This window comes from Felis catus, chromosome B3, assembly GCF_018350175.1.
Source record: "Felis catus isolate Fca126 chromosome B3, F.catus_Fca126_mat1.0, whole genome shotgun sequence".
Lineage (NCBI taxonomy): Eukaryota > Metazoa > Chordata > Mammalia > Carnivora > Felidae > Felis > Felis catus.
Genome location: NC_058373.1, coordinates 104,408,702 through 104,436,701, shown reverse-complemented (window position 1 = coordinate 104,436,701; position 28,000 = coordinate 104,408,702). Strand labels below are relative to the sequence as shown.

Below are 28,000 nucleotides of genomic sequence, written 5' to 3'. Positions count from 1 at the left end.
GATTCTTTGGGTCTGAAATGGCAGAGTGGGAGTTGAAGGGACATCTCCGTGGAAACCAGGCTCCCAGGAAGTGGCCAGAGGGGTTACTGTGGGGTGAAATAAAGCTTAGAAATATGTCATGAAGTGCTTTGCGTAGCTGGGGTAAAATTCTGAAGTACCTTAATTAAAACAAGCCGAGTTAAAGGCCCCACACCACTTCCCTCGGGGTTGTTCTTTGAGTATCTTTACCGTGAAATGGGCCTGAGCCACTCTAAGCCTCACCCTAGAGTGACCAAAGTAGCACCTTTGCAAAACAAAGAGGAAGAACTCCCCTCTGCCAGCCCCGTGGACTTTGCATTCAGTCAGAATCTTGAAGAAAAGAGTTCGTATTTGTTCACAGGACTGCAGGACCAGAACAAAGCTCTGGAAGGTCAGCTGCCGCCTCTACGAGAGACCTGGTATGGAAGATACTCTGCAGGTAAACGTAAGACCCATCATGAAATCTGTGTATTTGGGCCAAGGAGAGCTATTGACAGATGTGCCTGGCTGTCTGTTTCTATAACAATATCAGAAAGTTTCTAAATTGCTGAAATGTAAGGGAACATCTCTCAACTCGAGGCTGAGTGTTTCTCAATTGTAAGTATTCTGGGTACATTAGAACGGGTGTGTAAACTGCACAGAGGGCTTCTTACCATTCTGCACTGGAAGGGAAAAAATCATTCTGTTTCAGCTTAGTTTATAGTGCTTTCGATGTTTATACCTAGCTTTGCCAGATGATTAAAATTATATAGATAAGATGTGATAAATTATGACAATCATATGTTTCAGTTAGATTCTAAATTCAAATCATTCTCTCCAGCCCCATTTAGTGCATCAGGCTTTGTTGTTTTGAAAGCAACCCTTTCGGAGTGAATTCATTCTAATGTGAAGTTGGAAACCACCCCAAACAGAATTGATTTATTGCAATACAGATGAGAGGATGAGTCATCCCCTCCCCAAGCCCACATTCTTCACGCAGAATATGCACTAAGTTCCGTCATTTGCAGAACTAAGAGAATTTTTCCCATTATGATTGGAAGCTCTGAGCCTGAAGTGGCTATAAATTATCCTGGGATATTTTAGAAGACACGTAACATTTTTATGAAAATCACAATGATAATTAAACAGAGATTCTCACTTGGGAAGAGAAATATAAATATATAATGTGTACATATGTGTATACCGATGTAATTTTGTTCTTTATTTATATTCTGGATCGATAACACAAATAAGTTCCCATTATTGGTCACCTTGGCCAGAAAGCCTGATATTCTCGTTCCGTATCTGGTACATCTCATCTGGACTGATTGTCACGGCTATTTTCTGTAGAACTGACAACTCTTGACTGGTTGCATATGGCCTATTTTTATGTTCTCCAACTTCCTAAGCATGGGAGTGGGAATTTTCCTCTAGTTTCATTGAACAATTCCTTTTTACCCAAACCTTCTACCCAGAGTTTTAAGATTCTGGTAACTGAATAGTGAAAACTAAGTCTAATGCATTAGAGTCCCGCCTGGAAAATATTCTTACTTTTGAAATGACAAAATCACATTAAAAATAAATAACAAAGGGATGGTAAGCATCCTGATTGCCAATTTCAAAAGGTCCATAGCCTAACCCTGGCTCCACTAAATACCAAATTGTATGACTTTGAGCAAATTAACTGCATCAATTTCCTTCACCTATAAACCAAGGGTAAGAATAACTGCCTGACATAGCCTATGCCATTTGGGATGAATTGAATTAAATAATGAGGTGTTATCACTGAAATCATAGTATAAAAATAAAGAGTAGTCAGGCTGCTGAAAAAAAACTGTTGCCAGAAATACATCTTTTAACCAAAAATGCTATTTCTTGTCATTACTGTTGTTTCTGTCTTGTTCCATACACTGGCATCTCTTGAAAGAGAATAAGGACGTGGAGAAGTTTTTAACATGGTCATTCAAATGTTGTAAGGATAGAAAAACATAATTATGCAAGGATTTTTCTGTTTAGAATGCAAAGTGAAGTTGTAGGATAGTCCACACAACAATCTAGAAATTAGAATGCTTCCAGATTTCTAAGAGGAAAAGACAAAACTTCATTCATGCAGCATTGGGCATGGTAGCAGTCCTAACACCCCAGGATAATTAAGCTAAAAAATAAAACCCATAATGGACCTCTTGAGTCCTAGCTCTGTTTCTAACAAGGCTTAACTCTGTAGCCTGTTTTGTGTCATCAGGAAAGACTATTTATATATTGTATTATAGGGCAACTTGTGGGAATTTCTTTCCCTAGTTGGAGAGACTATTTAATTGGGAACATACAATGCTAAACGTTGCATACTTCTATTATACACTCATAGTCCATTTTTTTATTACCCCTCTATCTAATACCTATCCATCCATCTATCTATCTATCTATCCACGATTCATCTCTTTCATCTGAAAGGAGAATTTATTTTCATTTCTTAAGGATATATTTTTTCTGATTTCCCAAATTTATTTTGTAGAGATTTCATGAAATGAAAACAAGTGAAAAAGTTTCTATTTTCCAGCCCAAATTCTATGTTTGAACAATATTTGTAGTCAACACATTGTTGATTTTTCAGATTTTCCTCTAAATATCAATCCAGGGAAGAAATGAGGAAAGCAGAAATTAAATCCTGGATATGGGCTAATATTTTATCACTTGCATCCATGTATGACCCTTGCTTTATGTGTTTCACCTCCACATTCAACATGTAGGTTGGACATATATAACTAAAAAGGTGCCAAAATGTATTAACAAAGTCTAATGATTAGCCCAATTTAATAGTAAATTTTTAAATGTTTTTTTTTTTAATTTCTCTCCTAATCTTTCAAGGGCCCAGGGCCATGTATTTTGATATCCCACTGGAACACGGAGAAACAAGTATTATTAAAAGGCATCCACCCCGAAGACTTCAAGTAAGATGAATTTAAAAGACCTCATAAGGAATTTCTTGGATTTAATGGTAACATCCCTTTTTAACTATAACCATAAAGAAGGGATATTGAAAATGACTAAGCTAATGAGAATGTTGTTAAAGAGAATGTCATCAATTGCAAAGACCATATTTCTTTAGGATTTCCTTTTGTAATGATTTCACTTTTAAGACCACCACCAAAAGAAGGAAATACAGTATCAAAGGCACAGGCATGATGGGATTCAAAAGACCTTTGCATTTTGCATTTGATGAGTTATAACAAACAATAGTAACAATAATAACAGCTAGTACTATTCTAGTTACCACCTACTTCAAGTCAGATACACTCTGGGCAACTTGATCAATGTCTATCATTTAATCTTCACACCCTCTCTATGAGAAAGGAACTAATACCTTTGCTTTGTAGGTGTGGTTTAGAGAATTAAGTAACTTGTCCAAGGACAGTGGAGCTCAGACATCAAACAGGTCTTCAAAGCCCATGCTCTTAACCAGCAGCATAGTTGATCTCTACAGACCTTCTACCCCTAATCTTTTATCGTTGTAAATGTTAACTGGTTGCTGAAATTGAGGACATTGGATTCCAAGGCAGCAAAGCAAGAGATTTAAATGCATTCACCTTAATAAAAATTTAATGAATTCACTCTAGAGAAATAGAAATTCTAAGGACTCTCATCCTAGACGGGGAAAGAGATCTGAGTGGGTACCTGAAAATGAGCATCAGCTAAGAGAAGGGTTTGGGCTCTCCTGTGAGCAGGATCTATCACTGACATTTGGAAAAAAAGGAATTGGAACCAAATCCCACCTGATACACAATTCACCCAGACATCTGGACAAATCCCAGAGGTATTTGAGCTCATTTGCTGGGGATTATTTCTGTTTCAATTGGTTTTTATTTACCTGTCTTCTCCAGAAGCTCACAATCATTTGAAATGATTACACCTTTTGTTCACCAAAAGAGCATCTTTTCCTAAAATATTAGAAACCTCAAAACTTTTTAAAAGATAAATAAAATATAATTATATCAAATTGATATATAATTTTAAAACTTTTGGGCATATCTTTAACTAAACTGGACAATTTAAAAACTTTACCTTTTATTCCTAAATCAAATGTAACTTTTCAATGAGATGTGCTTAATATAATGTTCCTATGGAGCCAGTGAGCTGAATAACTCAAGTAGAAGATATTACCATAACCAGTGAAAAGTATATGTAGCCATTTGTAGTTCACAAAGTACTTTTTAGATCTATCAACCCTAAATCAGCTAGTTAGGCTTTGATTCTCAAGTCAGTCAAGCGCAAAAAGGAGAACTTTGGTGTTTCAGAACAAAAGAGGGTATCCCCACATCCTAACCAACCCCCTTAAAAATGAAAAATCAGGGGCGCCTGGGTGGCGCGGTCGGTTAAGCGTCTGACTTCAGCCAGGTCACGATCTCGCGGTCCGTGAGTTCGAGCCCCGTGTCGGGCTCTGGGCGGATGGCTCAGAGCCTGGAGCCTGTTTCCGATTCTGTGTCTCCCTCTCTCTCTCTGCCCCTCGCCCGTTCATGCTCTGTCTCTCTCTGTCCCAAAAATAAATAAACGTTGAAAAAAAATTTTTTTTTTAAAAAATAAAAAAAATGAAAAATCAATAAAAATGAATTATTTTAGTGCAAAGACTATGTCATGTTCAGTCTTATATCTTTAGTCTCTAACACTTAATATGTACTCCCAAAAAGCTTATGAATGAATGAATGAATGAATGAATGGTGAATGAATAGATGAATGAATGACAATGTGACCCATTATCCCTGGTAGGAACAAAAATCAAAATGCCTTCTCCCTGCTATTGAAGACCCGCAACATCCTGTATTGTAAGTCTAATTGACTGGTTGCCAACGTGATGAATTATGAAGATATAGGAGTGTTTGTTGAACCCAAGAACTGGGAGGCACTTGGGCTTCAGGGAACAGCTTTGCCTTGGAACCTGAATGGCACAACTCTCTCTGTGTCTCCTCTGAGCTTTCCTTCATGCATTCTTTATTCTTCCTGCAGATCAACTTTCTTTGCTCCTCAAGATCACTTGGTGAAATATGGACAAACTTCAATTCCTGAATTTGTATTTTTATAGTTCCAGTCAAATAGATTCGCCTGGCTCTTTAGGCTCCAATTTGAAATTCCTAGGAGAAAAATATCTTATTGGTTCAGCTTTGCTCATGATTCTAGTTCTGTTCCAATAAGCTATGACCAGAGGATATGCTTATGCAGTAGAAATGTAGGAAGAGAAGCCCCCCCCCCCACCACCATAAATTCTGGAAGCAGCTCCCAGAGAAGAGGGAAATCACTGGGAACTTGGCAGACATTCCCAAAGATATCAACTATAATTATCTTCACAAATGAGGCTCAGCACATTCTCTACCACAAATGGGTTTTTGAGAGAATAATAAATGCTGGGTTCCCATGACATGCTAATTAATAGCCTAATGTCTGCCAAAGAAAATTCTAAAAGTATTTTTAATTATTAAACCAAATCTAATTGCATCCTAAATAATTTGAGTTGCACATTTGGCACTCTCCACTTCCTAGACATCTACTCCTCAAGTAAAGAGCAGGTCATGAACTAAAGTTCTCCGACTTGGAGCTGCTAAGTTCTGGGAGCCTCTGCCAGGCAACTCTGAATCCAGCGTGCTCATCTTGTGTTGGAAGTTGATCACCACTGTCCCTCCTGGCCTGATTCACTTTCTCCTCCAACCATCTCTATTCCAACCTAAGGTGGAGATGGTCAACTGCCCCCACCCCCAGGGCCCCAGGTAATGTGATTTCCTCAGATGACTCCCTCCCTCATCTCTCAAGATTTGCTTAAATCCTAGAGGCTTATCATGATAACCTCTTGACAGTTGCAATCTTTACCCTGGCGATCCTGGGTCCCCTGATCTGCCGTGATCTTTTCTTTTCCCCAGAGTACCATCTAACACGCCAAGAAATTTACTTCTCTAATGTTCATTGTGTATTTTCTTCATCACCTCCCTGACAGTGCTAGAATATAGTCTTTCAGAGAGGCAGGGATTTTTGTCTGTTGTCTTCACTAATATATCTAAGTGTCTAGAACAGTACCTGGAACATAATAGGTGCTCAATAAATATGAGTTGCATAAATGTTGAATGAATGAGTGCAAAGGGGAAAAGATGAGTATTAAGACTGCCGAGAAGAGACAAGGAAGCTGGTTCTGACCCAGACGGTTTCATTGTTTGTTATCAGTATTATATGATTTGCCACCAATTTATTTCCTTTCCTTGTCTTTTCTCTTTGCCCATTTTCTATTATATGTTTCTTTGTGATATGTGTGTGTGTGTGTGTGTGTGTGTGTGTATATATACATACACATATATACATATATATAATATATGTATACATATATATGTATATATATAATACATATATATGTATATATATATAATATATATATTGTATATATATATTATATATTATATATTATATATTATATATTATATATTATATAATATATAATATATAATATATAATATATAATATATAATATATAATATATAATATATATATATATATATATGTGTGCAGGTAATTGGCTTACATTGCCTTATATGATTATGGAGGCTGGCAAGGCAAGTCCAAAATCCACAGGGCAGGCCATCAGGGAGGTCAGGCTGCAAATGCAGGACATGAGCTTAAGCTGCTGTCCACAAGTAGAATTTTCTCTTCTTCAGGGGAGCCTCAGCTTTACTTTTAAGACATTTCAACTGTCTGAATCAGGCCCACCCAGATTATCTAAAATAATCTTCCTTACTTAAAGTCAAATGATTATTGATCTTAATCACATCTCGAAAATAATTTCACAGCAACACCTAGATTAGTGTTTGAATAACTGGAGGCTGTAGCCGAGGCAAGTCCATGCTGACCATCAAAATACACTATGGGGGTTTTACCCTCCTATTATGAATAAGGTCTTCCCCCCACCCCATTTTCTTTTTTCTTTTCTTTTCCTTTCTTCTTCTTTTCTTCTTTCTTTTCTTTTTTAGAGATGGGGGAGGGACTGAGAGAGAGGGAGAAAGAGAATCTCAAGCCAGCTACATGCTCACATGGAGCCCAACACAGGGCTCAATCTCATGACCTGAGATCATGACCTGAGCTGAAATCAAGAGTCAGATGCCCAATTGACTAAGCCACCCAGGCGCCCCTCTCCATTTAATTTTCTAAATGATTGTTACTTGTGAATAAGAAAGCTTTTGAATTTTGCAGATTGAATTTTGTGTTCCACAACTTTATTGAAATGAATTCTAATTATCTATAGATTCTTTTAGATTTGCTATGTAGATGACATCTTCCATAAATAAGAATAGTTTTTTTTCTTTCCTCCCAATTCTTATTCCTTCTTTTGTTTTCTTGACTTTTGCTTTGGCTAGAGTTTTCCTCCGATATTGAATACCAGCAGTGATAATGGGCATCCTTCTCTTATCTATGACATTAATACATATGGTTCGAAAACTAAGTACATTTGCAATAGGGTTTTGATAGATGCTGGTCAGAATCCCACAAGGAATCAGATGCCATACTCAAATTAGAATAATTCAAGGAAATTTTCTTTATAAGTAACTGTTTATGAGGTTTGGATCAAGGGGACCACAAAGGATATTGCAATAACCACTAGTGGCAGCTGAGGGATAACCATCTCTGAGCAAAGGGATTCAGAGTGAGACTCTTCTAGAACCTGGAAGGAGACAGTCAGGTAGAGGAAGGTGCTTTGAGAGAAACAGGAGGACACAACCAGCCCAACACGCCCTTGCAGGAAGGAAGCCAGGGGGAGAAATACACTGTTCTCTCTTCTCTCAGATCTCCTGCCAGGATGTCTCAGTGGCTAAACCCAGTGGGAAGCCTGAAGGCAGAAGAAACTGGTTACTCCCAGGCAGAGAACAGGGGAGAGAAATGTGGCAAGTGGACCTAGAGAACCAAGTGGGAGCTATCTGGCACAACGCCATTTATTAAATTGTTGACATTCCCTTTATTCCTAGTGTGGTAAGAGTTTTGCTTCGGGCTCGGTGTGAAATTTTATTGATATTTCCCCCTTCATCTATTAAAATAATCATACGAATTTCCTTTTTAAACCAGCTGATACAATGTAGTACACTAACAAACGTTATGATGTTGAACCATGCTTATATTCCTGGCATAAATCCTACTTGGCCACAAGATACATATACAAATACATGGCAGGATTGTGTATGCTTAGGCCTTTCACGTCTATTTTCATAAGAAAAATTGTCCTACAATTTCCTATACTGTCTTTTATTAGTTTTGCTTCCAGGGTTGTAGTAGTTTCGTAAAATTCACTGATTATCTTTTTCTTTCTTCAGTTGTCTATAATATTTGATGTAACACGGTTACTATCTTAAAAGTTTGATGAAACGGGCCTGTGAAACCACCTTTAGCCGCCTGGACTTTTGGGGGAATGAGAAATTTTCCAACGAACTTAATTTCTTAGTTGTTTCATTTATCTTATTTCTTCCTGATTCAGTTTTGCTAATTTATATTTTTGCAGAGTATCATTAATTTATCCATTGAAGCTTTCAAGTTTATTGTTATAAAGTCTTAGCTTCTTCATCTTCAACTTCTAACACACTTTTTCTATCTGAGTATAGTTGACGCACAATGTAACGTGAGTTTCATGGTGATTCCCTATCTCTATACTTAAGCTGTGTTCGCCCCAAGTGTAGCTACCATCTGTATAATAACTATACAATGTTATTATAACACTATTGATGATGTTCCCTATGCCGTGCCTTTCATTCCTGTGACTTATTCGTTCCATAACTGGGAGCCTGTATCTCCCACTTCCCTTCACCCATTTCGCCCATTCCCTCCCCCTTTTCCCTCTGGCAACCACCAGTTTGTTCTCTGTACTTATGAGTCTATTTCTGCTTTTTGTTGGTACATTTGTTTTGTTTTTTAGACTCCACATCTGAGTGAAATCATATGGTATTTGTCTTTCTCAGTCTAACGTATTTCACTTAACATTATACTCTCTAGGTCCATCCATGTTGTAGCAAATGGCAAGATTTCATCCTTTTTATTAATACGAAGATAATATTCTTCGTATTCAACTTTTTGGCAACGCTTGTAAAACTAATCTTCCAACTTACATTTTGATGCAGCTCTCTTAAACCAGGTAGAAAAGTAGAGAATAACCCAGCCTCTGATTTCAAGCTGTGATCTTTGCTCTAGTTTACCATCTTACATGGAGCATTTTTAGGTCCCCTTTAATTTGTAGAAATAACTCACAGCCATCAGGAGGCCTGAATGCCTTATGGATCAGCTTCCTCTAAGTATGTATCTTTTTTCTGGCCCATGGAGATATATATCTTGTATTAAGGGCCAACCACATTTTTTTTTTGTTTTTGGTTTTATGTTTTAGTTTTCATTGCTAGATGTTTGGGACAAAGAAAGTTATTGAAATGTGGATTCATTGCAATGCCTTGACCAGAAACTCTTCCTTGGGTTTATAATCTCTTACTCCAAGACTGTTCTGGACACCTTTACCTTCTTCCCAGAACCTTAAAGGGCATACATTCTTGAGTCATTGTGCCAAACAAATTTTGCAATTTCTTTGAGCTCCTGCCCATCTTTATCTTCCTGTTAGGACACAGAAGCAACCATCTCAGGTCAGTGCGTCACCAAGCTCAGTGACTTCTGCTTGATTTTTAATCTCCATTTCTGAATCTTTCAGCTGACATTTCACTTGATTTTCCTGACCATTTGTTTAATTTGAGAAGCCAAATAACCCAGAAACCTTTAGATAGATGACACATTTTTTTTTATACCATAAGACTTAAAAAAAAAAAAAAAGTGTCATTCTACCCTTCCAATTCTTCAGTAAGTCCTTCCCTTGTATTCTCTCAGATGATGAAGTGAGGCATCTTGCTTCCTAATCAGGGAAAAGGAACATTGATATGAACCCCAGAATTCTAGGGCAATTTCATTTGACTGGTTTCTTTAGAGAAGCCAATTTTCCAACAATATTTTCTGCATAGCTTCTCAGGCCAAGTGCAAATACTTAACGGAGGGATCCTACTTGTAATGTTCATTGCTGCCATCTAGTGCCCTTTGTGGAGGAATAGAGTGATTCTTAGTTTCTTTCCAAAGGCCAGGAAGAAAGCAATTGCCTAGAGAGGGTTCTTAAAGACACCTACTATTCAACCCTTATCAGAATTATGGGTTTAAATAAAATGAGTCGGAAAATAGAAGAATATAAATTTACACTTCCAAAGAAAAACCTGGCCCTAAGTATTTATGGATAAGTTATTTTAAATAGGTGAAAGTATTTAAATAGCTGGTTTCTTCAGACTCACATTTTCAATAATGCTCCACACACAAATCCTTTGGGGTCTACTCTGATGTAGCCCCTTTATTCACTTGAGGCAGTATGGAAGCCACTAGACCCCAACCTGGAAAATCATCAGGATCCTTTGGAGATACATTCCAAAGAAACAGTTGAGAAGCTGGACTTCATTGAAATTAAAACCTGCTCTGGGACACCTGGGTGGCTCAGTTTGTTGAGCATCTGACTTCAGCTCAGATCATGATCTCTCAGTTTGTGAGTTCAAGCCCCACATTGGGCTCACTGCTGTCAGCATGGAACCCACTTTGGATCCTCTGTCCCTGTCTCTGGGATCCTGCCCCACTTGTTCTCTCTCAAAAATAAATAAACATTAAAAAACAAACAAACAAAAACGTTCTGCTCTACAAAAGACAGTGTCAAGAGAATAAGAAGACAAGTGAGCATATGAAAATATGTTCAACGTCATGTGTCATCAGGAAAATACAAATTAAAACAACCATGAGATATCACCATACACATATTAGAATCACCAAAATCCAAACCACTGACGACACCAAAAGTTGGCAAGGATGTGGAGCAGCAGGAACTCTCACACGCTGCTGGTGGAACGCAAAATGGTCGAGCCACTTTGGAAGTCAGTTTGGTGCTTTCTTATAAAACTAAACATACTCTTTCCATACAGTCTAGCAATCATGAGCTTTGGTATTTACCCAAATGAACTGAAAATTTATATCCACACAAAAGCCTGCACGTGGAGGTTTATGGTAGCTTTATTCATAATTTCCAAAATTTGGATATAACCAAGATGTCCTTCAGTAGATGAATGAATGAAGAAACCACGGCACAGCCAGATGATGGAATATTATTCAGCACTAAAAAGAAATCAGCTCTCAAGCTATGAAAATACATGGACAAAACTTGAATGTGTATTGCTAAGTGAAAAAGCCAATCTGAAAAGGCTGCATACTGTATGAGTCCAAGGATATTGACATTTCAGAAAAGGCAAAACAACAGAGGCTATAAAAAGATCAGTGGTTGCCAGGGGATAGGGAGAGGGAGGGAGGCATGAACGGGCAAAACGGGGATTTTTAGGGCGGTGAAACTATTCCGTAAGATACTACATTGGTAGATACACATGCCATTATACATTTGTGCAAACCCATAAAATGTACAACACCAGAGTGAACCCCCAAGTTAAACTATGGGCTTTTAATGATAATGACATGTGAATGTAGGCTCATTAGTCATAACAGATGGTGAGGGATGTTGATAATGGAGGAGGTTGTACATATATGGGGATAGGGAGTATATGGGAATTCTCTGTACTTTCCACTCAGTTTTGCTATGAACCCTAAAAATTAAAGTGTATTATTTATATATATATATAATATATATATTCATTCCCAGACCTGTTAAATTGCAATCCCCAGTGAACAGTCCAGGATTTTTTTTTTTTAATTCCAGGAGATTCTGATGATCAACCAGGTTTAGGAGTACATAGAAGAGGAGGGAGCTGGGGATTTGGAACTAGACAGACCTGAGTTTGAATTCTAGAGTTGCCACTTTCTTACTAGGCAACATTGGACAAGTTATTAACCTCTCTATAATGGGTAATCATCATAATTACCCACAGTGTTCACAGGAGGACTGAACGAGCTGACATCTTGTGACCCTGGGTGTGATAGACACAGGGGCAGCTGTAAAGGCACATGGGCCTCATCACCAGGAAGAACCGGAACCTGAACCAAGTCCAGGGAGTGGAACAAACACTTCCTTGTTCTCTCCCCTTCATGCCCCAAATCCCCCTTCAGCCCTTGCTGATTCTTCTTGCCACAGGTACATGGATATCTCCCCTTGATCTCTGTTCCCCCCACGTTCTGATCTGATCAGCTGTTACTTCTTACACCAGCAGGTCCCATTTGCCCATCATCTTTATGTTCTGCAGAGAAGAGGGTCAGACAAACCTCTGTCTTGCTAGTACTCATCACCTCTCATTACATTCTTGTGCAGTTGCTATGTTAAAAAATCTACTTTCTCACCTAAGGTGAGAGTGGAACAGAGAGCCACTTCCTACCACAAATGCAAATTGCCTGGCACATGTCTAACCTAAAGATGAGTTCTTTCCCTTTGTCTCTCCTCCCCATCTCCAAATCCTTCCCCTTGTCTTCTTCCTTGCCCGGTGAGCTTTGGGTTGCTCCAGCAGAAAGGAATGCAGGATGTTTTCCCTAGAACAGCTCAGGTCCAGGCCCAGAGCAGGAAGCTGTTCTGCAGGGAAGTAGCTGGAGGTACAGGTCATGCTCCCCACGAGTGCTGGCTGCTCAGCATCCATTTCCCTGTCTCCCCCCTCTCTTTTTTCACTCTGATCACCTTGAAAGCCAAGCTGGCTTCCAGGTCTACCTCTTAATAATGCAACAAATCAGACTAAAAGGAAAAATAACTTCAAAATAAATTATCATTTGCCTGTATTGTTGGACTAAGGTGGGAGTAGTGCTCACACTGTTTGTCTCAGTGTGGCGTCTTCCTCTTGAGCCATCTCTTCTCCGTGTCCTTGGCCACCTCATCCCCATCTACCAGCTTGTTAGTATTTGAGCTCCTCAAGTCTTGAGTCCTTGGCTCTGCTCTTCTCACTCTTACCCTCCTCCATGACTATGGCTTCAGTTATTCTCTACCCAGAGATGATTCCTGAACATGCATCTCCAGAACAGATGTCTCCTCTGAGTTCCATGCCTGTATATCTCATTATCTACTCAACACATACACTGGTACGCCTCGAACTGAATTTGTATCCTCCTGTTATATGCCATTCACACCTGGCCTTCCCCTAGGATTCCAGTCTCAGTGAATGATAACACTATCCATCCCTTTGGATGCCATTTGGACCCTTCGGTCTCCCTCACCAACTAGAACAAATCTTGTTTGGTCAGTTTTTAATATTTGTGGAGCCCATCGATTTCCCTCCATGAACCCCCAACCCATCTCTGTGGTCCTCTTCAATGCTGTCTCCACATCTGTGACTTCTCTTCTCTAGTTTTCACACTGCAGCTAGAGTAATCATTTTTTAAAAAGCACTACTTTGCTTCATACATGTCAATGACTGCTCACTGCTCTTAAGAAAACCAACATCTTACTTGACACATCTCCAAAGGCAGGGGAATTAAAAGCAAAAATGAACTATTGGGACGTCACGAAGATAAAGAGCTTCTGCACTGCAAAGGAAACAATCGACAAAACTAAAAGGCAACCGACGGAATGGGGAAAGATATTTGCAAATGGCATATGGGACAAAGGGCTAGTATCCAAAATCTATAAAGAACTCAGCAAACTCCACACCCGAGAAACAAATAATCCAGTGAAGAAATGGGAAGAAGACATAAATAGACACTTCTCTAAAGAAGACATCCAGATGGCCAACAGGCACATGAAAAGATGCTCAACGTCACTCCTCATCAGGGAAATACAAATCAAAACCACACTCAGAAATCACCTCACGCCAGTCAGAGTGGCTAAAATGAACAAATCAGGAGACTATAGATGCTGGAGGGGATGTGGAGAAACAGGAACCCTCTTGCATTGTTGGTGGGAATGCAAACTGGTGCAGCTACTCTGGAAAACAGTGTGGAGGTTCCTCAAAAAATTAAAAATAGATCTACCCTATGACCCAGCAATAGCACTGCTAGGAATTTACCCGAGGGATATAGGAGTGCTGATGCATAGGAGCACTTGTACCCCAATGTTTATAGCAGCACTTTCAACAATAGCCAAATTATGGAAAGAGCCTAAATGTCCATCAACTGATGAATGGATAAAGAAGTTGTGGTTTAGATATACAATGGAATACTACTTGACAATGAGAAAGAATGAAATGTGGCCTTTTGTAGCAACGTGGATGGAATTGGAGAGTGTTATGCTAAGTGAAATAAGCCAGGGAGAGAAAGACAGATACCATATGTTTTCACTCTTATGTGGATCCTGAGAAACTTAACAGAAGACCATGGGGGAAGGGAAGGGGAAAAAAAAAGTTACAGAGAGGGAAGCAAACCATAAGAGACTCTTAAAAACTGAGAATAAACTGAGGGTTGATGGGGGGTAGGAGGGAGGAGAAAGTGGGTGATGGGCATTGAGGAGGGCACCTGTTGGGATGAGCACTGTGTGTTATATGGAAACCAATTTGACAATAAATTTCATATTAAAAAAAAAGAAAGCTATTTAAGTAGTTAAGTTTATAGTACACCAACCGAATGGATAAAAATCTACATCATTTATAAATACCAAAAAAGAAGAAGAAGAAGAAGAAGAAGAAGAAGAAGAAGAAGAAGAAGAAGAAGAAGACGACGACCAACATCTTTAGAATGCCCTATCAGGACCTACAAAACTTGGCCCCTGCCTACCTCTCCAGCCTCATTTGAGCCATTCTTCCCTGACTCTGAACAGCAGTCAACTGACTTCTTGCAATTTCCTCAACAGATCATACACTCTCTTACCTGAGGGTTATTGTTTATGTTGTTCTCCCCACCTGGAACACCTTAGTTCCCTAAAATTTCCTAAGTGTCCAACTTCTGCTGAAAAATTCATCTTCAGGAAACTTTCTTGGACTGCCTCCTTATTCCTCTCCCCCTTGTATTAATTTTCTAGGGCTGCTCTAACAAAGTACAACAAACTGTGGGGCTTTAAATAATAGAAATGTATTATCTCACAATTCTGGATGCTAGAAGTCCAAGATCAAGGTGTTTTAAGGGTTGGTTTCTTCTGGGAGCTGAGAGGAAGAATCTGTTCCATGCCTCTCTTTTAACTTCCGGTGGTTTCCTGGCAATCTTTGTCACTCCTTGGCTTGTAGGAGTATCATCCCCATCTCTACCTTCACAGGTGTTCTCCCTGTGTGCATGTGGGTGTGCACCCCAATTTCCCTTTTGTAATGAGGACACCAGACATGTTGGATTAAGGGTCACCCTGCTCCTGTGACCTCATCTTAACTAATTATATCTGCAAGGACCCTATTTCCAAATAACATCACATTCTGACATATTGGGGGGTTAAGACCTCAACATACAAACTGGGGTAGAGGGCACAATTCAACTCATAACAACTTCCGTTTCCAAAGTGGAGTCCTCTGGTTACATATTGTCACGGTTCTGCCCTGCAGACCTTTTCTACAAAGTACAGATCGCAGTTTGTAATTATCAATGAATAATCACACAAGCAAAATGTGTTTGTTCCCCCCATAGATTGTGAGCTCCGTAGGGACCATATTGCTTTTGTTGACCATTGCGCCCCCATGCCTGGTATGCACTAGTTGTTCAGTATGTACTCACTGAGTAAACACATAAATTCTACAGCCTTCCAGGTCCCTGCCTGCATGTCAGTGTGGAGAGACCCACCTTTTGTCTCCCAGGCCTGATCAGTCATTTCCCAACGTTCCAACTTCCAGAGCATTAAGTCATCGAGGCAAATAGGGTTGAAGGCAGATCTGTTGGTTCATCAGTTGCTTCCCAGTCTTAGTGATTCCTTGAAACTCCAATGTGATCTTCCCCATAAAGACAATCCCCTGCTAAGAAAAAAGAAAAAAAAGTGTCCAAGATTTGTAAGCCCATTGCACTTTCATGTAAATGTGCCTCAGGAGCACCAGTGATTATTATTGAGGAGGCTGAGGGAGGTTCTCTGGAGATCTTAAAAATAGGTTACTTCCCTAAGGACTGAAAGAGTTCAGCTGGGCAGTTAAGGAATGAATAAAAGAAATTCCTGGTGCCTCTTTCATCGTTAATACTCTAAGACCCTTGTTGTTTGATAACTTTGGACTTGCTCCCTCGATGCACACAGAAAAGGATTCTTAGTCTTTTAACTCCCTGACAAATATTCAGATCAATAAGTCACTGGCGTCGGTGAAAGAGAATAAAGAACCCAGATGAGTTGAAAACTCTTGCACAGATACAACTGTAATCCTGTTGAAATCGCCTTCCCTGTGTGCTCTCAGGAATAAGTGCTGCTTTTGCAAAGTGGTAAGATAGTTTCATGTCTGGCTTTTATGTTTCATCATCTCATGGCATGAGGAATGCTGAATACTCTAAATGTTGGACTTCTAGAAGCTTGAACCCATTGACCTGCCACAAGTAATTACTTCTGAAAGGCTCCTGAGCCAGCAAGAAGCCAGAACAACTCACAGAGCAAAGGTAAACGCAACGCTAACTGGAGGGGGTGAGTAACGGGGGGGGGGGGGGGGGGGGGGCAGGGATGGCCTGTCCTTTCATTTACTCCCTGCAAGAAGACCTCAAAGACAAATCAAACTATTAAGTCATTCAGAGTCAAGACTTCCAAAGCTATCCATTCTCTCCCAGGCCTGCCTCCAACTGGCAAAGACTCTTGTCTGTGAGGTAAACTCTGGGCCCTTCTCCACTTCCTGGTGAAAACAGGAAGATGTAGATAAGAGAGAGGAATTTTTCTTGGACACTGCTAATTCTAGAAGTGTTCACATTTATGAAAAATCTAGTATGACTCTCCTTTTATTCGTCCCCTCAAGTTAAAGCTTTCCCTTCATTCTCAGTCTTTTGGCGGAAATCCTATCTACAAGGTGTCCCTAACTTATTTACCACAACCTCACCAAAAAACAAATCCTTGGAAAATGTCTTCTTTTTTTTTTCAATTTTTTTTTTAACGTTTATTTATTCTTGAGACAGAGAGAGACAGAGCATGAACGGGGGAGGGTCAGAGAGAGGGAGACACAGAATCTGAAACAGGCTCCAGGCTCTGAGCTGTCAGCACAGAGCCCAACGCGGGGCTCGAACTCACGGACCGTGAGCTCATGACCTGAGCCGAAGTCAGCCGCTTAACCGACTGAGCCACCCAGGCGCCCCTTGGAAAATGTCTTCTAAAGAGCTTTTCCTTCTATCAGGTTGTCACTTTCTGCTGAGACAGCTCCCCTCGTGTAGACATGAAAACTGTGAGGTAGTAGATTTTCAACCCTTTCCACTCCTGATTCATTGTCAAGCCAGCAAGGTACTGCGGCACAGCTAGCTGATGTGGTCAAAGATGCCCAGGTGCTTTTAGACCCTCAAGGTCATGTTTGTGCTGCTGACAGCACTGTAGAGATGGCCCCCTCGTGAGGCTCGCTACAGCCAACATAGTCACTGTCCACAGGGCAGTGTAAAAGATATCACGGAGCACATCTGGCTCCCTTTCCTGGCCACAGCAAGGAATGAACAAGGGTGTATTCACCCCTGGTTGCCCTCAATAACTGCACTGTCCCACTGGGGTTTACGATGCACCACGGGAGATCACCAAAGTCACAAATGATCAACTTCCTAATATTCCAGGGCTTACGTTGGTATATGAGGGTACAGTCTATGGAAATGCGTTCCACTTAGCCATTTGGTGGCTCCCCTCTAATTTCACGTCCAGACAATTAGTCAACAGCAGAAGAGGCATTTTGAAGAAAGAGGCCAGTTTTATCAAACCAGAACACGTTTCTGGGGAGATAGGAATAAATGAGATGTGGAAAGATATTTCCATTTCAGATTTGCAAAACTCTACAGGAAGCTTAAAAACTGTATTAGACACAGAGCAAAGCTTTAGTCACTGAGGGCCACCCGGAAAGGACTCAGTGAAGAACTACAATGATCCCCCTTTGACATAATAAGAGATCTCTATGGATTATAACTGATGACTGATTAAGATCTCGCTCTGTTCCAAAAAGAATTGCAAGTTGTGGATTGCAGAGTCCGTAACAAATTGCCCAGTTGTAATGAGTGCGGCATCTTTCACAGCAGGAACTGGAAAAGACAATGCCAACTCCAGGATACATTCCCGGGAAAAGACAATATTTACATAAGATGAGAATGTTGGAAATGAACCGGAACAGACAAGAGGTAAGTATGAGGAGAGAGAAGAAGAGTGCCATATTTAGCACATTTACTCCACATAATCACTGCCCTCGCACATGAATGTAGTTTAGCATTCATCCCCAGTCTTTACTTAGCATTTTAAATTTGGTCATTGGCACCGAAGCTTCCACTACTGGAGCTGGGAAGAATCAGCAAGATCCCTTCTGCTACCGACTGTTGAGTCTTTTCTCTGTTTTCAGTCACAAGGACATATCTGTGCCCCAAGTCTGTTTTTTTCTTCCCTTCCTATATTTTTTGTTCATAAATTTCTCCTATGATGTTCTGGCTCCAGCAGGAAAATGAGGTTAGATCATTTTTCTTGATTTAGTAAAATAGAGGGGGGGTGAGTTGGTCTTTATTTTGATACCTAGGCATCCCTCCATAATTCACACCATAGAATTATCTTACCAGAATGATCTCTTAGAACACACCCTTTACAGTAATGTCTCCTGTAAGTGTCATATTCCAAATTCCTCACTCGAGTGTTTAAGCCTAAAGTCACTGTCTTCTGCAATTCTAAATACATCACTTGCCTGCCAACAAATGTTTTTACAAAGCTCCTCTTAAATCAAACCATAGCTTTTTGAGACTGTGGGCATATATTCTCCCCTTTCCTAACGAGCCTGTCCTGTGCAAAGAGAAAGTTTCCATACCATCTAATAGGAAAAAAAAAGCGTGTTCTGATTAGGGGACCACAGTTAAGCACTCAACTTGCAAAGTGACTGATCTGTTGACCTGTTCTGGTGACAGTAGCTCAGGGGGAGAACACTAATCGATTACAGTGGATCATTTTCAGGCCCAAGCAGAGTTGAAAAAAAGTCTTCACAGGGAGGCAAGGATTAATAAGCAAAAACCGAGGGACCACAAAGCCAAGAAAATCCTTCAAAGCATCCCAAGAAATGATGACAGGGACCTTCCAACCTTTTTGCCAGATGAAACCTTGAACAGAAGTCCAGGTGAGTCATGACTTATTTTTTTTTTAGCAAAATAAAATATTTCCAGTGTTTTTACGAACTATAGAAATGATCCCTGAAAGTACAGTCTTTTTTCCAGTGTTTTTTTTTTAATTTTTTTTTTTAACATTTATTTATTTTTGAGACAGAGAGAGACAGAGCATGAACGGGGGAGGGGCAGAGAGAGAGGGAGACACAGAATCGGAAGCAGGCTCCAGGCTCTGAGCCATCAGCCCAGAGCCTGACGCCGGGCTCGAACTCACAGACCGCGAGATCGTGACCTGAGCCGAAGTCGGACGCTTAACCGACTGAGCCACCCAGGCGCCCCTTTTTTCCAGTGTTCTTAAAGCTTCATCAAATAAACTTCCAGGGAGGGGGTGGGTATATATATATAGCAAGTAGCCTTGGGTTTCTGCTGATATGTGCTTCCTAGAATGTAGTGATCACACGATCACGTGATTTTGGGTGGCTGGGAGGAAAAGAAGCTTCAGCACTGCAGTAAGATGTCTCTTTTTAGAGGCTGTGCTTTACAGGCATCCCTGCAATCCTTGCTCCAACCTTGGGAGGGAAAAGGCAAAAGAGCCTCATCTTGTGATTAAAGAGAATGGACCACGTGGCCATATGCAGACACCCTCCCCCACCCCACTCTTCCCCCTGCAGCCCTCCCAGGCTCATTCAGAATGTCTAAAACTGAAGCCACCATTACTGCTCACCCCAGGCTTGCTCGGGGGGCATCTGCTGTCTCAGTGGGTGAGACCTCCCTCCACACTCTGGGCCACTCGAGCCAGAGACCTGGGGTCTTTCCAGCCCTTCAGCTCCCACTCCCAGCAGCTGGTCAGTCACAAAGTCCTGTCGATGTCACCTGGCACCGAACTCTTACCTCTCTCACATTCCCAAGGCCACCCTTAGGTCATGTGTCACACCAGCCTCCTGACTGTGTTCCTCCCCCAAGTCTTCCCCGTCTTCCATTCACCCCGCTACCCTGATGCTTCTCTGTATGGTCCTCAGGCAACCAGCACCGGCATCACCCGGGGAGTTGTTGGGCCCCAGCCAGAGTGACCGAATCAGAAAATGTAGGGGCGGAGGCCAGCAGTCTGGGTTTTTAACCCCACCCTAGGTGATTCTGATACTCCTAAGGTTTAAGACCCGCTGCTTTACTTGGTAATCAAAGCATTAGCCACAGACCAGCAACATCTGCATCACCCGGGAGTTTATTAGAAATGCAGAGCCCCAGGCCCCACTCTGGACCTACCGAATCAGGATGTGCATTTTATCAAGAGTCCGAGGTGATTCTCATGCACAATAAAATTTTAGAAGCGCCACACCAATAGCAAAGTAATCTTATCAAATGCACATCTGACCATATCATTCTCTTGCTTAAAAAAAAAAAAAAAAATCCTCAGTGAAAATCCATCAGCCTGAAGACAAAGACTTAACCCTTCACCCTGGCACTCTAAGCCTTCAAGATCTACTTGCTGCCTACCTTTCTGGCTTTCTCTGCTGCCATTCTTGGGCCCAACTTTGCTTCCAGCCAGGCCAGACCGCTCAGTGATTTCCAACAGATAACCGTGTTCGTAGTCTCTGTGCTGTGTTGTCCCACCAATTAGAATCCCGTTAAGTTTGCCTGTCCATAGTCCCCCAGGGCAAACCCACCCTTTGAATATATAATATTTTCCACACAGCAAGACTGACCACTGAGAGATCTACAGAAATGCTGGCCACGTCTCTGGAGGTCCTGAGCTTCTCGGATGCAAAGTTGCTAGCTGAAAGAGACACTGCTCCTGCTCAAAGGGACAGGATGCTTCATCAATAAGTTCATTGACTAAGAAAAGGCTAAATAATTGAAAATCTACTTGGGGAATCTATTTAACCTATACTCCCAGTGCCAGAATGAAATATGCTATGTAGGCACATAGATAAACAACTGCGACAATTTAAAAAACATTGACCAAACAATCCAAAAAAGTGTCTCAGCTAAAGTCAGATACTTCGAGTCATGGCTTGAGGACAAGCCAAGAAAAACCAACATTGGTAAAATCTTTGGAAGATGTCCCAGATCCGGAGGGGTCCAGGAAGGACTGTGGAGAAGAGGGGTTCTCGGCATTCTGCTGCTTTTGAAAGCGGATTCATTTTGTTCTAATTAAGGTTTGTTGAGTGCTTACCATGAACCAGACACTGTCCTCGACCTGCAGCATGAATTATCGCTCTCAATCCTCACGCAGCCTGTATAGAAGGAGTTACTATTCACCCTCATTAGACAGAGCCAGGATTCCAGGCCAGGTCTTTCTCCCTCCAGAAAGTTCACTCCACCCACCCCCAGCCCCTCATATATCTTCATGGGGACTCCAGGGACTTGGAGCTCTGTCCAGGACAACTTTGGCAAAGTCTACAAGTATAAGAGTGTCACTTTTCAACCTTATCTTTCAAGAGCAGGCTGCCCGTCTGCAAAGCGTACAGATTTCACCACCATACTAGGCACATGCGTGAGCTGTGATTCCTTTTTACTTATTCCCAGGGAACATCTTTGCTTCCTCTGTCTTCTGAAAGCACTTCATTTGCTTTCTCTTAAAAGGGAAGCAAAGTCAAGATCATAGATTTACAGGAGCTTTCTGAATGCTAGTCCAGTTCAGGTAATTAAGATCCTGCTGTACCCATCTCCTCTCATTTAATGCTGTATTTGCCCATTCATGTTCCCTCTTTGGGAAGGTGGGATGAGAGTTTTAGGTCTCTTTTAGGATAAAGTTCTGTCTTTGTTTTCTGCTGCCGGTTTATTTTTTTTTTAATTTTTTTTTTCAACATTTATTTATTTTTGGGACAGAGAGAGACAGAGCATGAACGGGGGAGGGGCAGAGAGAGAGGGAGACACAGAATCAGAAACAGGCTCCAGGCTCTGAGCCATCAGCCCAGAGCCCGACGCGGGGCTCGAACTCACCAACCGCGAGATCGTGACCTGGCTGAAGTCGGACGCTTAACCGACTGCGCCACCCAGGCGCCCCACTCTGCTGCCGGTTTAAAATAAAAATTTACAGGGGTCCTTCAGTGGCTCTGTCGGTTAAGCATCCAACTCCTGGTTTTGGCTCAGGTCATGATCTCACAGTTTGTGGGTTCGAGCCCCGCGTCAGGCTCTGTGCTGACAGTGCTGAAGCCTGCCTGAGATTCTTTCTCTCTCCTCTCTTTCTGCCCTGACCCTTGTGCTTTCTCTCTCTCTCTCTAAATAAATAAACTTAAAAAAATAAAATTTTACATATATTTTACATTTACATACTTTAAACGCATTATATATTTACATAATTACATATACCGTAATTATATAATAATTACATATAACTTATTATACAAAAATTACTTATAACTCATATGATGGCCCACTTGTTCATAACTTACACAAAGTGAACACTGCTTTCTGAGTGCACAATTTTATGACTTTTACCATGTTTATGTGGCTCCTGCCCTTTCCAGAAGCCATGATATATTATAGTTGGAAGAAAAAGCAGTGAACCTGAGGGCTGCCTGGGTGACTCAGTCGGTTAAACATCAGACTCTTGATTTAGGCTCAGGTCATGATCTCATGGTTTGTGAGATCGAGTCCCATGTCAGGCTGTTTGCTGACAGTACAGAGCCTGCTTGGGATTCTGTCTCTCCCTCTCTCTCTCTCTGCCCCTCCCCTGCTCTCTCTCTTAAAAATAAACATTTTTTTAAAAAAAATAAAGAAAAGGCAGTGAACTTGAAATCAAAGTTCTTTATTTTAGCCCCAAAAATAGGTTTCTAAATGCAAACTCCATGGGAACGGGGGCTTCTTTTTGTTTCTAGAACGCAGTACCCAGCAGCCTCTCAATAAATATTGGCTATATTTATATAGCTATATAGCTTTATTCTGTATATATAGAGAGATTATTGCTCAACTGCAATTATTTAACCTCTTTGCACCTCCGTTTTCATGTCTGTAAAATAGGAATAAAGTCTTGTCTACCACATAGGGTTTATGTCAAAATTAATCCAATATGTGTAAAAGCATATATACAATGTAAAGTGCCAAACACATGCATGAGAATATAGACAACTGAAGAAAGATGGAACTGATGTCTCATAGTGAAAATAACTGTATGCTTAAGGGGAAGTATCACCTTAAATATATTATTGTCACCTTCTCAATTCTGGTCTTTTCTGGCCATCTGCACTATTATCTACTTAGTATTTTTCTTTAAAGTATCCTGGGGGTGGGTGTTTTATTTTTTTTTAATTTATTTTTGAGAGAGAGACAGAGTGCGAGCGGGGGAGGGGCAGGGAGAGCGGGAGACACGAAATCCGAAGCAGATTCCAGGCTCTGAGCTGTTGGCACAGAATGCGATGCAGGGCTCGAACCCATGAACCGCAAGGTCATGATCTAAGCTGAAGTCGGATGCTTAGCCAGCTGAGCCAACAAGGCACCCGGTGTGTTTTTTAAATTTAGCCTGTGAATGAAATAGCTGTGAAATTATGGATTTGATATAATGGTGATGCATTTTGCTAAGACATATATATATATTATAAAATGCATAACCGTCAAACTTTTTTAAGGTTTATTTATTTTTGAGAGAGAGAGTGCGTGAAAACAGGAGAGGGACAGAGAGAGAGGGAGACAGGGGATCTGAAGTGGGCTCTGAGCTGACAGCAGAGAGCCTGATGCGGGGCTCGAACTCGCAAACCATGAGACCATGACCTGAGCCAAAGTTGTATGCTTAACTGACTGAGCCACCTGTGTACCCCACCATCAAATATTTTTGATGCTTTATATAATCCTCTTACTGTGGAAAAATCACTCCCTTTTCGCCCCAATGACCTCTGTTGCTTTCCTCTCTTCCCAAATTAATTTTGAAGTTGGGTACACTTTTTCCTCTGCTCTGCTCAACCAAAACCCATTTAGGTTTTTAAACATCGTATTTTTCTTTTCTTTTTTGTTAAGTCCAGCAACGCCGGAGAATCAAGTAGGGATTTATAAAAATCTAACAAGTAAAAAGAATCCAGCTCAGTTCTCAAACTTTAATGCTATGTACACAGAACTATGTATATAATAATTTATGAATGATTTAAGAGATTTTCAAGGATAAACTTGAACATGTGAATTTGGCCTCACACTCTACTTTAGGCCTGCATTATCATAACATCAAGAGTGGTGTGGGACTTGAGCTATTATTAATATTGCATTAGATTCCACCATTAACAAACATTCTCTTCCTGTTCCAAAGTTCCTGCCTCTAGTCAGCAGAAAATCTCTGTTCCCAGTCTCAACGGTGCCTCTAGCAGTGCTTGGCTCATTTGCAGAGCAGAGATGATTACACCCCCCTGGCCCCAATGAATGAAATCTTCCCCAGGTCCCAGTTACCAGTACTCCTCACCACCCAACATTCTCTGATTGGCTTACTTGTTCACTCATCTATTCACAGACCCGCTTCCCGGCTTTGGTGCCTATGCAATAGTCCAGACAACAAACAAACAATGACAGTACATCCGGGAGACCTCACAACCTGAAAGTCAGAAGGTTTCCATGAGGAACTGATATTTCAGCTGAGACAGGAAGTAGCTGGACAAAGGGGACAGGAATCCATATCTGTGTGAGGACCAAGGTGCTGGAACATTCAGAACTGTTCATGATTACAGCACACGCAAAAGCTCTCGACTGGGAAGAGAGATTCAGGTAGTGATCAGTGATGGCTCTGAGGCATAGGCAGGGCCCAGAGCACCAGGGTCTTGCAAGTCGTGTCAAACAGGGACTTTGAACTTGAGCTTAAGATCCACAGGAAGGCATCGAAAGGTCAGGGGAGCCACACAAGCAGGCTTACATTTTCAAGCATCATTCTGTCTACCCTGCGGAGGATGCATGGGAAGAGAATGCAAGCGGATGTGGGGAGACAAGTGACAAGGACATAGCAGGAATGCAAGTGAGAGATGGTGCTTGGACCAGGAAAGTAGGGTAACAGGAGAAAAGGAGCTGAATGTGAGATATTCAGGAGATACGAGGGGCAGAACCTGGTGGTGAATCAGATGTGCGTGTGTGGAGAGAGCAAGAAGGCCAGGAGGATTCTTGGGTTTCTCTTGAAGAACTGGGCAGCCAATGGGGGAAAACTGGGGCCATTTGCTGGATTAGGGTAACTGGGAGAAAAAGTGAGTTTGGAAGAGAAAGGGAAGGTGAGTCTGACATGTTGCCAGGAGACATAAAAATGGAGGCATCCAGTTGTAGCTCAGGAGAGAGATTGGGGCCAAAGACATAATTTAACTGTCGTTTTCTGTCACTACTATATGTATAGGCAATAACAACAGTTATAATAACATGCAAGGGGGTATCAGGGTAGTCCCTTACTGAGGCAGAAAGGAAACTAATGACTCACAAAGCACAAATCCTCACACTGAGATGCTTGATTTTCTCATATAACAGTTTGTAACATCAGTTATCAAGGGCTTAAATGAAATATGGCATAAGGTTTGGTAAACAATTATCCTTAAGATGAAATCCAAAAGTTATGGCTGGTTCAACTAGATGGAGGGGACATTCTGGGTTTTGACCCAGGATGATTTTCCTAGCTCAGAAGTGGCCACTGCTTTGGTTTACTTAAAAGCTTCCTTCCTTGAATAAAGCCCCTGTTGTTCTGAAAAGCACTTTAAAAGGGTAGAGCTTAAATAAAAAGCTATGTACATATGTACATAAAATCCTATACCAAATAAATATATTCTAAAAAGTATAGAAAGTGAAATGAAATGCATGACCCTTTGAGCTCCCTAGTTCTATAGGTCTGGGGCACAGCCCAAGCATTTGTGTTTCTAAAAGACTCCATAGGTGACTCTAATATGAGGTGAGAGTGGATGTCAAGGTCAGAAAGTGTATATCATGTGCCTGGCACATAGATGTTCAATAAATAGCACATAGTAGATGTTCAATAAATAGCACAAGGCAACATCGCCTGTGCAATACTCTTGCCAAAAACGTGTAACCTTAATTTAATCACAAGGAAATGTACAAACCCAAATTTAGGGCCATTCTACAAAACATTTGATCTGGATTCTTAAAATTTTTTTTTTCAACGTTTATTCATTTTTGGGACAGAGAGAGACAGTGCATGAACGGGGGAGGGGCAGAGAGAGAGCAAGACACAGAATCGGAAACAGGCTCCAGGCTCCGAGCCATCAGCCCAGAGCCTGACGCAGGGCTCGAACTCACGGACCACGAGATCGTGACCTGGCTGAAGTCGGACGCTTAACCGACTGCGCCACCCAGGCACCCCTGATCTGGATTCTTTAAAATGCCACTGTTAGGGGAAAAAAAGAAGACAATGAAGGGGGGATGGAGGAAGAGGAAGGGGAGGATCAAGACTGAGAATGAGGGAGAGAGAGGAGGAGGAGGAGGAGGAGGAGAGAAGGAAGGAGGAGACAGAGAAAAAGGAAAAGAAACAAAAAGGGAAGTGTCTTGAATTAAAGAGACAAGAAAATAAAATGCAATACATAATCCTAGATTGGATCCTGGATCTAAAAAAATAAAACACAAACACACAAACAAGAAGCAATTATAAAGACCATTACTGGGACAACCATGAATATTAGAATGTAGACCATCTATTAGAAAACAATAATATATCAATGTTAAATTTCCTAAGTAATTTCCTAATAGTTGTATTGCAGCTATGTAGGAAAAATGCCCTTGCTGTGAGATTTGTGGTGATGTATTTGGGGGGATGTAATTGCAACTAATTCTCAAATAGCTCAGCTGAAAACATGTGTACATATGTTCACGCATGTGTATAAAATGAAAGCAATATTGTGACAAAACATTATCAATGAGTTGGGGCATATAGGAAGGTATTATATTATTCTTGTGACTTTCAGAAGATTAAAAAAAAGTTTTTTGAGAGAGAGCGCATGAGCCAGAGAAAGGGGCAAGAAGGGGTGGTGAGAAAGAGAGAGAGAAAGAGAATCCCAAGCAAGCTCCATGACCAGCACGGAGCCTGATGTGGGGCTCAAGCTCATGACCATGAAATCATGACCTGAGCTGAAATCAAGAGTTGGACACTCAACTAACTAACCCAAGCTCTCCCAAATATATATATAAGAACATCAAGCAAATTGTTATGTGTTCATAAAAATCTAGGCACTTAATAAACAAATAAATCATTGTTAGGGGGAAAAAATTCAATAAACTTTAAATTTTCTGTAGGAAATTCACAGAATGAAGATTTGGGGGAACATCAAGCAAGGAATGACTGTCGTCCCCGGAAAATTGGCAAAATGGAAATGTGGCTCTGTGAACAAGAGGCCCGGGGACAGCTTCTCTGGGATAGTTCTAGTTCTGACTCAGATGAGTTGAGGAAAAGCGAGAAGAAACCACAAGCACTGGTCAGGACCAGGACAGAGAGAATCCCACTTTTTGACGAGTTTTTTGATCGAGAATAAAAATGCTATTCACTGACCTAGACATTGTGTGCATTGTAAGTTCGCTTTCCTGTAAAAATTCTTCAGGTTGGTTATATGAATTATTTGGAGGAAACCAATCACTATCTCTTCATTTGGAGTCTTACGGTCAACAGGTTTGTCATGTATCATTAACTATGCTGCATAACTGCCTCAAAACTTAGGGCATTTGATTGTCCCTCTTTTCTGTGTCTTGCTGGGCTCAGCTAGGTGGTTCTTCTGCTGGCCTCTTGTGGGATCTTTGATGTAGCTGAAGTCAGAAGGCAGCTGGACTGGAGTCGTCTGGATGTTCAACCAGGGCTGTGAAGCAGTGGGACCCCACCCCTACCCCATGTAGTCTTAGAGCCTCTTTCTGTGGTTGCTCTGAGTGGTCTCTCCATCAGGGTAGTGAATTTACTTTTATATGAGCACAGGACTCCCCACGGCAAACG

At 41.1% G+C, this 28,000-nt stretch overlaps 1 protein-coding gene and 1 long non-coding RNA gene across 9 annotated transcripts in view; one reads left to right on the top strand and one right to left on the bottom strand.

The window, feature by feature from the left end:
- Window positions 1-27,573, top strand: CCDC198 (coiled-coil domain containing 198). Of its 6 annotated transcripts, none has more exons than XR_002158662.3 (7): window positions 1-457; window positions 2,863-2,945; window positions 16,387-16,473; window positions 18,064-18,165; window positions 18,977-19,136; window positions 24,557-24,807; window positions 27,316-27,449. XR_002158662.3 is itself a non-coding variant. In XM_006932892.4 (6 exons), the coding sequence occupies exons 1-6, from the start codon at window positions 235-237 to the stop codon at window positions 27,549-27,551; spliced, it is 888 nt and encodes a 295-aa protein (XP_006932954.3). In that variant the 5' UTR covers window positions 2-234; the 3' UTR covers window positions 27,552-27,573. The 6 variants fall into 6 exon arrangements, 4 of the variants coding, with proteins under 4 accessions (XP_006932954.3, XP_003987732.3, XP_044915901.1 ...); XR_002158663.3 differs by having other exon boundaries at window positions 24,557-24,736; window positions 27,316-27,438; XM_006932892.4 differs by lacking the exon at window positions 24,557-24,807 and having other exon boundaries at window positions 2-457; window positions 18,067-18,165; window positions 27,316-27,573.
- Window positions 1-28,000, bottom strand: part of LOC123386101 — a 92,521-nt gene that overhangs the window by 62,158 nt on the left and 2,363 nt on the right. Inside the window, exon 2 of one of the 3 annotated variants that reach the window (XR_006599649.1) lies at window positions 15,685-15,854. This is a non-coding gene — a long non-coding RNA (uncharacterized LOC123386101). Of the gene's footprint in view, window positions 1-15,684; window positions 16,379-28,000 lie in introns of those variants that run through there. The other 2 variants (XR_006599648.1, XR_006599647.1) reach the window with 2 other exon arrangements.